General features: G+C 29.4%; 1 protein-coding gene across 1 annotated transcript; it reads left to right on the top strand.

Annotated features, from left to right (window-relative positions):
* Positions 1-8,255: 8,255 nt before the first annotated feature.
* On the top strand, positions 8,256-11,464 carry LOC126833843 (dentin sialophosphoprotein-like). The gene is made up of 2 exons (XM_050565404.1): positions 8,256-8,361; positions 8,771-11,464. Exons 1-2 carry the CDS (start codon positions 8,317-8,319, stop codon positions 11,462-11,464), a joined length of 2,739 nt encoding a protein of 912 aa, XP_050421361.1. The 5' UTR covers positions 8,256-8,316.
* Positions 11,465-12,632: the final 1,168 nt, after the last annotated feature.

The following is a 12,632-nucleotide window of genomic DNA, read 5'->3' as shown; positions in this document are numbered from 1 at the left end:
AAACAAAGGACGGGTTTTCGATTATAACTTGATAATTATTTTTCGTTAATCTGCCGTTTTTCGTTTTCGCTGTTTTAGTCTCTAATATTTAATCTTTCGAGACACGCTATACACGTATACCTAACACCTACACAGACAAACTAGGTGCTACCGCAGTTTGCTCATCATATTTTACTTCCTGTAAATTGATTATCGAAAATCAGCAGTGGGTGCGGATCCAATAACACGGCACGACAATAGAATACATTATTATTATCGTCATCATCGTCTTCTCCATAAGAGCTCTCGATTAAACGCAAACACGGGATGTTCCTTAAGAGCGAAATCGATCCATAATAATTGTGTGTTTATAATATCGTCTTGAGCCGCGTTCAATGATTACCGAATTCAGGTTTATGTAAAATATGAATTTTTTTTTTTGTAATAATAATATATTTTATGGCTAAGCATATAAATTATACATTAATATTATTGTTCGTTTACAAAGGCATTTAAAATTACAAATATGTATACAAACGCAATACTTTGGTGTTTTTGTTTTAAATGCAAAATGTATTATTATTATATATATATTTCAGTGTTATTGTGTATTTCGTACGTTAGCCATAATACGTCTGCTTTAATGATTTAAAATTTTAACGAAGGGTTTGACGGAGTAATTGCAATTTATAATTTATATGCAATACCCTTAATTTGGATGAGGTTTGCATTATCTATGTAGAATAGCATAGTTACCGGGTCCGTTGCTAATACAGAAATCCTCTTGTGCTGCCTTGCCAAATTGCATATAAATAATTGATTCCATACAGCGGAAAAAAAGTATTAATATTTTATATTTTTTAAATATTATTAAACGTTTAAACTTTATTTATTCAACCAACAATTTTTTTTATGTTAACGTTGTATGCTCATTGCTAATATTACATTGAAAAACGTTGTGGTATTTTAATGGCACAGTTGAGTCTAAAGAAAGTCGCGTAGGTAGTAATATACAAGATATACGTTACAAGTCTTACGGCATACAGCATACGTGTATTTATTATTATTGGCGATCATAACCGGATAAGTACAGTTCGCATCAAACGTCGTGTATATTTTGCCCAAAAACGACACGAGAATATAATCTAATACACTTCAGGGATGTTTACCAAACTCGATTCAAGTACGCTTACTTTTTCCTATATTTTTCATTGCCCAATGTTCTCATTCCCCCCCCCCCACAAAATGCACATCGTTTATTACTATTCCGGGACTATATTATTGTTTGTAAATAATATACGAGTCCGAGTAGCCGTGAATATTAAATGAACAGGTGCGTACTGCAATAAAAAGAAAAAAAACACTGGGCCAGAAAAGTAAAAAAAAAAATGATAATTCATTCTCGCCTTTTAAAATAATAATATCATCTTAAACGTTTTCACGAACGCGCTTAGGTACCTCAAGTCCGATGCAACCAAAAGCGATCATTCAGTTTATTATTGATTCATGTGTCAATATGAAAATTTGTTGTAACTTTTTGATACGCTACTGAATAATTAAAAATACAAATTTTAGTATTACAACCTTTACCAATAAAAAGTATTTTGTAATATTAGTAAATCTATCATAAGTCAATCAGGTAATGTTTATAATATGATGTATTAAAATTTGTAATAATCACATTTTGCCTTAGTCGTGACTATTTGTCAAGGAGCAATACTTGACTAAACTACAATTTTAATACATTTTGATCATGGTAGCCTACTTATTTCAGAATAACTAGTATAAGTATAATTAGCCTCGAGGTGTAATTTTAACTTTTAAACGACTTTGTTTAGTTGTTTTGGTAGTAAAACTGTACAAAATAAATATTATGCAAGATAAATTGATTTTTATGAGGTATATATTATACATTTTGCATTAGGCCATTTAATATTTTATACAAGTATAAAATAGAATTGTAATTTTTATTAAATTATGCCCGCCTAGTCGTTGAGACATTTCGGACTTAGTAATAATATTACTTAATATTATGTTGATAAGTAGTTCCCTGAATCACTTGACCGGCAACACGCGGTAAGGAAAAACGCCACCATGAAAACTTAGGAGCTTACGGCTGAGACACCTACTTGGACAAGGGCGATATCCGTATAACAATAGGCAAACGATCATGTGTTATACCTACTATGGGTAATTATAATCGTGACCGACGCGGGTGGACTCTGTCATAATATAATTATTTTATTGAGCACACGCGAATTGTTACCTACGTTTTCACGTACTGGGCGTATGAAATGACCGTTTCGCATGTGACGGCCATCTCACCGCTTACAATAATAATAATAATAATAATAATAATATTATTGTCGTCCGATCCCCCTAAAGTAGACACGCGAAACGACCCTTTCGGTATTTAGCCAGGTAGTAAAGTATTAAAAAAAACACTGACAAAAATAATAATTATCGTTGGTTTAAAGCAACACCGAGGGTTTCGTTTCTGTGCCACATATAGCCGCATTAGCCACAGGCCGGGCCGATAAACACTAAATAATAATATAATAATATCGCTAATGGGTTTCATACGTTGCGATATCGCCGTATTTGTCTTTGAAGCCTTTTCGGGGAAAACAATGTTCAAAAGGCGGCGGAAATCGACGACTACATAACCGTTGCTACGCTATACGTTTACACCGTGTCCCTAGGCTCTAGGTGTGCAAACTACAAGGTGTACTGCACTTGTCAAGAGACTAGGACGCACTCAATCAAAGACGGCGGTGCACTTTTCGACTTTGGAAATATTGTATATGAAGTTTCTATTAAATCAGTGGCATCACTTTAACTCAAAATTGATTATTGTTAAAAACGCGTCGCCACGTTGATTTGTATTTAAACATAAACAAACAAAAATGTTAAGTCGATTTTGTATATTAAACTTATTTTTTTAGTTAACTTGAATAACCCGAAAAACAAGAATAGGCATTTATTTTTCTTTGTTATAGTAGTAGCAAAATGGGGCTTTACCGCCCATTGAATAAATTCTAGTTTAACCTTATATATTGTTTAGTATAGAAAATTCTTTTGCAACAAGGAGTGTTTTACTAAATAAGAAGTGGAAGAAATAAATCATATATAAAAACATGTTTCAAATAAACTAAAAATTACTATAGTTTATTTGAAACATGTTTTTATATATGATTTATTTCTTCCACTTCTTATTTAGTAAAACGCTCAATGTTGCAAAAGAATTTTCTATACTAAACAATATATAAGGTTAAACTAGAATTTGTATACAATGGGCGGTAAAGCCCCATTTTGCTACTACTTGTTATTTTAAATTTCGATCAGAATTCTAAAATATGGATTATTATATTCTTATATTTTTCAAAATATAGTAAAGAAAAAGTGTTAATTTATGTGTTTAATTATATTAAATTACTTTAACTTATTAATAATAAAAACCCATAATTTTTGTATTACTTTTTTATTACTGTTTGACAATGCCATGACAAAATAGATAGGTATGATGTCAAACTACGAGTTTATGAATCGAATGCGCAGAAATGGCGATAGCTTTTCTCCGCCTGTGATTGGCTATAAATTATATCTTATCAGGAAATTATATGCCCGCCAAAACTTTAGTTTGTAAATGATGTATATAATAAATAGAACTAAAGTAGAGAATAATTAACTATTAAGACTGTATAAAGAGTATATTTATTTTGTTTATTTAAATATAATTTAAAATACCTCTTTGTGTTTTTGATGGATGTTTAAGTGGCAGTAGGCGCAAAGGTCTCAACAAAAATCCACACATCCATCTTCACAAATTTCCTAAAAATGAGGAATTAAAAAAAAAATGGGACTTGCAAATTCAAAGTAATAAACCTATTAAATGTAGATAAAGGTATCAGATATTAAATATTTAGTTTTTCTCGAGATAAAAGGAGTTGGTGTTGTTGTAGCTTTTGTATGTTCATTACATTTCAATGCTAATGACATTGTTGAGAAAACTTTAGTACACAAATTAGCAGGCTATTCACCTCAAAAATCAAGAAGACCCAAATTCAATACTATTGAGGTATGATATTAGTAAGATACTCAGTCACCGGTCCAAGTCTAAGTGTTCATAAAAAGGTGTAGGTCGCACATTGGACAGATATGAGTCGTACATTGGACCGGTGCCAATAATCATTTTACTATAACTACAATTTAGGTTATGTAATTTGTTTTAATAGAGAAGTATGGTACTTAAATTACATTTTGTATCATTTTTTTTTTTTTAATAATAATAGTTTTAGTCAAGACGGATTAGCTAATAGTATAACACCATATTTTATATGAAATTTCCTTATCTATATCATTCTTTTCAATTAGTACTAACCCTAAGTATTTAAACTGCTAGGCTCTGCTGAAAACATAGTTTTTTATACAATTAAATATATAATAAATATGTATTCGTGTATATATTTTAAATCCATAGACAGGTTAAATGATGCAAAAAAGAATTCTTTCAATTACTTGTAAAAGCCTTTTCCTGCAACCAACATAGTTTAGTTTATCCTTATTTTAAGGAAAGGAATACAGTAGGTAGTTCTCTCTTGCTTTTTGCATCACAGTTGATGAGCCAGTATGTTTTGTGAGATGTACAAGCTGCTGTAGTAGTAGTTACTGTGTCTTACTGCTACGTCCCTTTAAGCGCCTTTAATTAGCAGGAGTTACTGTATATCTATTCTTAACCCCAACCCACAGGGGTTAGATTGTGAAAAGATCTATAAAATGTGTATATTGTTATAATCTCATTCCTTGGTTTTTATACATTGGAGCATTAACTACACAATGTGTGATATTAAAGACATAACTCTATAAGAAATGTTTTTTGTCTATTAGGAAAAATCATTTGAATAACTATTAGATTTATAATTTTAATTAAAAATAAATTATTTTAACATAATGTCATCTCACGGAACACATGTAAGTGATAGCATGAATATTGATTACTACCGCCTGATAACGTTTGGAGAAAAGCAAGATGGCCGATACTGCGTATCACGACAGTTGACATCATACCTATCTATTTTGTCATGGACAATACAACCTCAATTATATATTTTTAGTACCGAAAACCACTATATCTTGATATACTTACGTAAAACAAAAAAAATTAATAAATAAATTATAAAAATACAATAGGTACTCTATTTCTATTCATACTTTAACAAAATATCATAAAAGGTTGGTGAATTAAAAAAAATATATATCTCAGTATGTCTACTCGACTGGCAGTTTAATTTTATAAAGAGCGGTCATTCAACTTTATTAAATGATTGATCCACTTAAAACCGTCCAAATAATACATTTCCAGTGGACGACTTAATGGAATTATTCTGTAAAATATTGACTATTAATAATATAATAACGTAATACAGTCATTTGTTGATTGTAAAATGACATTCAGTTAAATATTATATAACGTGTGTCAATTAAAGACATCAAATATTTATATTATGTTGGCGCAACTGGCAGACTTGTTACTGTAGAGCGCAGCCGTTTACTACACTCAGATATACGTAGATGGTAGATTTTATAAAATTAATACTTAATTTGAATTTTATGAAAATGTTCACTAGTAAATGCGGTTTCTATTTTATATTGTGGTTTGTCGGGTGGTAGAAGACCGGGTTTCTCGAATTGTACAACCGTGTGTTTAGATGCAATTACTAAAGGAGGAACTACTCCTATTTTTACGATGGTTCTGTGTTATTATACTTAACGCTGGAAGAAAATCTAATTTCAGGCCCACGCTATTCTCTTCCTCTTGGCAAAAATAATAATTTATAATGTACAAGAACGTACATATTTATGTATATATATATATATATTAAACAGAAATGCTCCATGATTGTCATTCGCAGTTCGAACGGGGATGGTGGTTATACATTGTATGTTGCACGTTCAAACTAGGGAGAAAAATATAATATAGATAGATTGACAAAATAAAACGTTATGCTTTATTTTTTAATACAACGCGTACGACACGTATTGTAGCTGTATTTATGTCATATGATGCACTCATCTTGTAAAATAAACGCTTATTTCACGACTAACTCTATATCTTTTTTGAAATTAAACTTGAACGGTCGTATAATTGGATCATATGGACAATTGGTTGATAGAAAATCAGATTCACATCAGTATTCTCGCCCCTCATCAAAAAACTTAAAACTTAAACACAGTAACCATTTATAATGTAAGATTGTGTTATTAAATTTATTAATAACTAAAATCTATTTAACTAATAGAAAATTTGTACATATTCTATTAAACAGATTTAATAGCTTACTAAAAAAATATCAGATTAAATGAATCAGCCGTTGCTTGTATGGTGGCTCATAAAACATATAAGCTATTGCGGAATAAATTTTTGTTAGCTCTCAAATTGGAACGATCATACTGTGTAAAATTTTACAAAATAAACTTGTCATCACAACACTTTTTGAGAGTAAAATATAGCTGAGAAGTGTGGATTTCTAGAAAACTGTAATTCTATGGCAAGTAATATTTCACTCATGGTGTATGAAAAAAATTAAATATTAAAAGTTTATATTTGTACTATAAAGGAAAATTGTTAATACAAGATTTTCCACTACAACAGGAAATATGTGTTGGAAAATGCAAAATTTGATGTTCTAGTGCCTGGTTCCTAGCTAAATACTTGTTTAATACATAGTATTGACTTAACTATCTCTCGAGTTATCAAAAATTTCACCTAAAAAGTAAAGGTAATCTTTATAAGTATTGGACAAAGATAAATACATGAAAATTGTACATTATTGTTCTATTATTATGATGGTACAGCTTAGTGATTTAAGTTCTATCAGGGGTAATTTCGACATTGTCTTTGTCCAATTAATGTTTATAAATACTTGATTACATTGAGAAAAATACAAAATGCTTAAAATTATAATTTATATTAAATTATATATTTGATTTATTTTTATTTGTTTAGAAAATTGTTTTTTATTCTTCTCCTTTGTCTCACTGGATATTGATTTATTATATTGTGTACATTATAATTACACTTAATAAATAATATTTTACGTACTAAATGTTGTGTGGATGAATTCGACGATTTATTTATAAGTACCTACTCGTTTTTAGTAAATTACTATTAATAATATAACTTTTTATAAACATTACCTGTCAGTAAATTTGATATACTTTAGTAATGACCGTTGTTACATATGCATTTCAATGTTTGTGGATCGGAACTTGAATGACTAGTGCTTATAACGTTTAAATTATTTTCGCACTGATAACTAAGAAAAAGCTATTTCATTAAACAAATGTAAATACTTATTGCTGACAAGCATCCATTATTATTCTGCCTTACTTGTTTAAATTCGTCTCCATTAATTCTCCAGGCAGTTTATGATTGACTTATCAAATCTCCACAGTGATAGAACTTTCAAGTTTATTTATTATTTATGGTCCACTGAACAAGTACCAATTCAGTTATCATATATAAACTCTTTGATATACGATAAACAATAAAAACAATAATAACCGTTATTGGAATTTTAGTTGAAAATGTCAATGTAATTTATTTTGTATACATGCCATTTTTTATTAAGAACTTCCACTAAAAGAGTAATACTTTTTATGCTATGTAACTTAAAAATATAATCAGACTTAATTAAAATATCTTTTAAGTTTAGAAGCCGCAAGCCATGTCACCATTTAAAAGGGGAAACGATTTATTATAATTATTATATTTAAAAGCTAAAAATATTACAATTCATTAGTAGAGCTTACTGTAGTTACACTAACCGATTTGTAATTGAAATTTTCATTGATCTTAAACATTTAAAACAACTTAATGTTTATTTACAGTGTATTGAATTGTGGTTGCTATTCAGATAATTATTTTACGACGAATTGGCTCACGTTACTATAGGTATTATCAAAGGGCACGATTTTGGGTGCAATAAAATATGGTCACGATAAATATACACGTGTGGTTACGAATTATATTTTAACTTGTTTTCAATTCCTCGTGTAAAAATATATGTTACCTAATCCGTTTTAAAAATTCGTGAAAATGTGATAAAACAAATTAATGGACTTCTCCAATATTTTTTTTATGGGCCGTTAACAAACGCTGAAAAGGCTTTTTTCAAACAAATGTTATCGAAGTACAGCTAGTTATAGGCTTACATAACAAACATTTTAAGACCTTATAAAAACCAGATGTCCGCTTTGTGAAATTATCATTCTACGTGGTATCACATTTTTCATTCATTGTTTATGTGAACAGCAAACAAGTTATAACCCTTAACTATGTCATGTAAATTACAAATTGTCAATGCGGCCTTGGCAATAACAGTAAGTTTTTAAACTAAATTCTAAACTTTAGTTTCTAATTAAAAAAGTTAACTCGCTGATTTTTTTTAACGAGTCAACTACTCAGTTAGCAATATCTTCATTTTGGTCGAATGGTTAGGTGGAAATTAAAATACTCAGTTAGGCTTAAACTTAAAACCAAATATTTTAAAATTATATTTTAAATATTTAGCAATAATGTATTCGTTAAAAAAAACATTATTCAAATTTTTAGAATTTTAGTATCGAACATGATAATTATCATACTACAATTTTGTAAATGACTAACAATTAATTAATTGTAACCTCATATTTATTAAATTTAATTATTTACAGAAGAATAACATGGTTTCTATATAATTATATAATTAATATATTTCAAAAATATATTAATATATTTGTGAATTTTCAGGCATTTACACTAGCGATAGCGTGCCCTCCAACATGTATAAAACCAGTATATACTAAAGACAATCAAGATATTTTCGAATTTTACGAACAATTCTCTGAGAAACAAATTATCAGCTTTTTTGAACAGAAGAAAATGAATGAAGTTTTAATATCGTACAAGACATACAAATCTTCAGACTGTGAACAAATAAAACAAGCATACATAACTAGTCTATACCAATATTATTCTAAACATAAATGTGTTGACCAGGATGTCCATGAAATAAACGAATACGTCGAAAACCAAAGTGATAACTCCGAATGTCAAAATGAATACTGTAAGGAGGTAAAGACCAAAGAAGGACAAGACATTTTCGAATTTTTTGAGCAATTTTCTGAGGACGAAGTAACTAGCTTTTTTACACAAAAGGGTATGCAAAAGGTCTTACAATTATATAAGTCATACAAATTATCTAAATGCCAACAAATAAAATTAGAATACATTAAAAGTCTATATATTTACTACTCCAAACAAAAATGTGTTGACCAGGATGTCCAAGAACTTAAAGAATTCATTAAAAATAAAAACCAAAATATTGAAATTCAAATTGAAGTAAGTTCACAGAATGACACCAATGAAACAAATCAAAAAGACAACACCAATTCTTCTCAAGATATTTCCGATGTAAGATCTAATGACGGACAAGATATTTTTGAATTTTATGAACAATTTTCAAAAGAGCAAGTCATTAGTTTCTTCGAACAGAAAGGTATGAATGAAGTTATACAAGCTTATAAATCATACAAATCATCAGAAAGCCAGCAAGACAAACTGACTTACACTAGTTATCTTTCTCGTTATTACTCCAAAAATGGTTATGCTGATCAACACGTTCAAGAATTCAGCGAATATGTAAATAATCAAAAAGCAGATAGTAAATCTCAATCTCAGGACAGTTCACAGAATGACACCAATGAAACAGATCAAAAAGACAACACAAATTCATCTCAAGATATTTCCGATGCAAGAACTAATGACGGACAGAGCATTTTTGAATTTTATGAACAATTTTCAAAAGAGCAAGTCATTAGTTTCTTCGAACAGAAAGGTATGAATGAAGTTATACAAGCTTATAAATCATACAAATCATCAGAAAGCCAGCAAGACAAACTGACTTACACTAGTTATCTTTCTCGTTATTACTCCAAAAATGGTTATGCTGATCAACACGTTCAAGAATTCAACGAATATATAAATAATCAAAAAGCAGATAGTAAATCTCAATCTCAGGACAATTCACAGAATGACACCAATGAAACAAATCAAAAAGACAACACAAATTCATCTCAAGATATTTCCGATGCAAGAACTAATGACGGACAGAGCATTTTTGAATTTTATGAACAATTTTCAAAAGAGCAAGTCATTAGTTTCTTCGAACAGAAAGGTATGAATGAAGTTATACAAGCTTATAAATCATACAAATCATCAGAAAGCCAGCAAGACAAACTGACTTACACTAGTTATCTTTCTCGTTATTACTCCAAAAATGGTTATGCTGATCAACACGTTCAAGAATTCAGCGAATATGTAAATAATCAAAAAGCAGATAGTAAATCTCAATCTCAGGACAGTTCACAGAATGACACCAATGAAACAGATCAAAAAGACAACACAAATTCATCTCAAGATATTTCCGTTGTAAGAACTAATGACGGACAGAGCATTTTTGAATTTTATGAACAATTTTCAAAAGAGCAAGTCATTAGTTTCTTCGAACAGAAAGGTATGAATGAAGTTATACAAGCTTATAAATCATACAAATCATCAGAAAGCCAGCAAGACAAACTGACTTACACTAGTTATCTTTCTCGTTATTACTCCAAAAATGGTTATGCTGATCAACACGTTCAAGAATTCAGCGAATATGTAAATAATCAAAAAGCAGATAGTAAATCTCAATCTCAGGACAGTTCACAGAATGACACCAATGAAACAGATCAAAAAGACAACACAAATTCATCTCAAGATATTTCCGATGCAAGAACTAATGACGGACAGAGCATTTTTGAATTTTATGAACAATTTTCAAAAGAGCAAGTCATTAGTTTCTTCGAACAGAAAGGTATGAATGAAGTTATACAAGCTTATAAATCATACAAATCATCAGAAAGCCAGCAAGACAAACTGACTTACACTAGTTATCTTTTTCGTTATTACTCCAAAAATGGTTATGCTGATCAACACGTTCAAGAATTCAGCGAATATGTAAATAATCAAAAAGCAGATAGTAAATCTCAATCTCAGGACAGTTCACAGAATGACACCAATGAAACAGATCAAAAAGACAACACAAATTCATCTCAAGATATTTCCGTTGTAAGAACTAATGACGGACAAGATATTTTTGAATTCTTTGAACAACATCCCGAAGAGCAAGTAATCAGTTTTTTTGAAAAAAATTATATGAGGGAAATAGTGCAAGCTTATAAATCGTACAAATCATCAACATGTCAATCAACGAGACAAGCGTATATTAAAAGTCTTTATCAGTATTATTCCAAACATGGTTGCGCTCTACAACATATACATGAAATGAATGAATGCTTGAAAAATGAAAAAAGCAACTATGGCTCTAATGGTAATCAGTTATTTGCGACCAAAGAAATAAAATTTGTTAATTCATACACTAATATTGTCTCAGAAAGTATATGACAATATAATGTCTACTAATATCAAAAATCAATATCGAAATTTTATTCTCAAGTATTTCCCATAATATTATTTAATTCAAAATACTTTTTTTCCTGTTTCATAAACAACGGTAATTATGTTTCAATCTAAGCTTAAGAAATAAATATTTGTGTAATCCATTGACTTAAAAATTTATTTCTATTTAAGTTTATTTTTAATAAACATATCAGTAACCTATAATTTAGATATCGTTTGTTCAAAGTGATAATATGCTTACATTATTGATTTAGTAAATCCAATTTATGTTGATAAACTGCAAGTGTTTGGCACATGGTGTGCCAATATACGTTATTACCCTTCTTTATTATAAATAATAGAAAACTATTAATATTGCTAGTAGTCGTTTGAGTTTAATTGTGTTCGATTATACAGAAATTTAAAGTTTTTATGCAAAGTTATTTGTTTAAAAACTTTCCTCGAAGATAAATGTGAAACGAAAAGCGATACCTTTAAGTTAATGATTACTACCCTTTTTCACCATTCCTAATGTAAATAAAACGCCAAATGTTTAAGGGATTCTTTGATAAATTAACAATGAAACAAACTACAAAATGCCTTAAATGCCAATTTTAAGATACGATTAAGCGCGTTTAAATTTATGTAGATTGCATTACTATAAATATCTTGCAATTTTTGGCTTCAGATGAAGATCAATTTCGCAAGATATAAGATAATAGATTGGATTAAATCAAGTAAGTGTTAATCAAGTTATATGAGAATATAAAAATTAATAGTATTAAGTAATTTCCGTATAATTTTAGAGTTATTATATTGTTTTGAACGTTATTATACAAGTTTAACCGTAAGCTGTTAGTTATTTCCTATTGGGATTTTAATAGGTTTTAATCGCACCGGCGTTTTCCATCAATGCGTTTAAATGACTCATGAGTAAGGATTCATTTTATTACCATGACGTGTCACCGCGGAAGACGTTTTTATTTGGCATATTATTATTAGTATCATAATATCATTAAACAATTATCCATTATAGTATAATCCCATCACGTTACATCAGTTTTCTTTGTTGTGCTCCACGGGAAACATGCACATTAATAACAAAATGGCACCTACTGAAATGGTCATTGAGGGGACGCCAGTCGTGAACATTACTCGTATATTGTGATAAACG

This window comes from Adelges cooleyi, unplaced genomic scaffold, assembly GCF_023614345.1.
Source record: "Adelges cooleyi isolate 19-005CV unplaced genomic scaffold, UGA_ACOO_1.1 ACOO_flye_CR_arks_rails_tigmint_CR_PRNA_2, whole genome shotgun sequence".
NCBI lineage: Eukaryota > Metazoa > Arthropoda > Insecta > Hemiptera > Adelgidae > Adelges > Adelges cooleyi.
Note: the sequence above shows the minus strand (reverse complement) of the source record. Positions and strands in the feature narration are given on the sequence as shown.

What these genes read in the sequence shown, in the direction of transcription:
- LOC126833843 (XM_050565404.1), top strand. Translation starts at nt 8,317, where the DNA reads ATGTCATGTAAATTACAAATTGTCAATGCGGCCTTGGCAATAACA. An exon ending in ATGCGGCCTTGGCAATAACA is followed by an intron (nt 8,362 to 8,770) that starts GTAAGTTTTTAA and finishes GTGAATTTTCAG; the next exon opens with GCATTTACACTAGCGATAGC.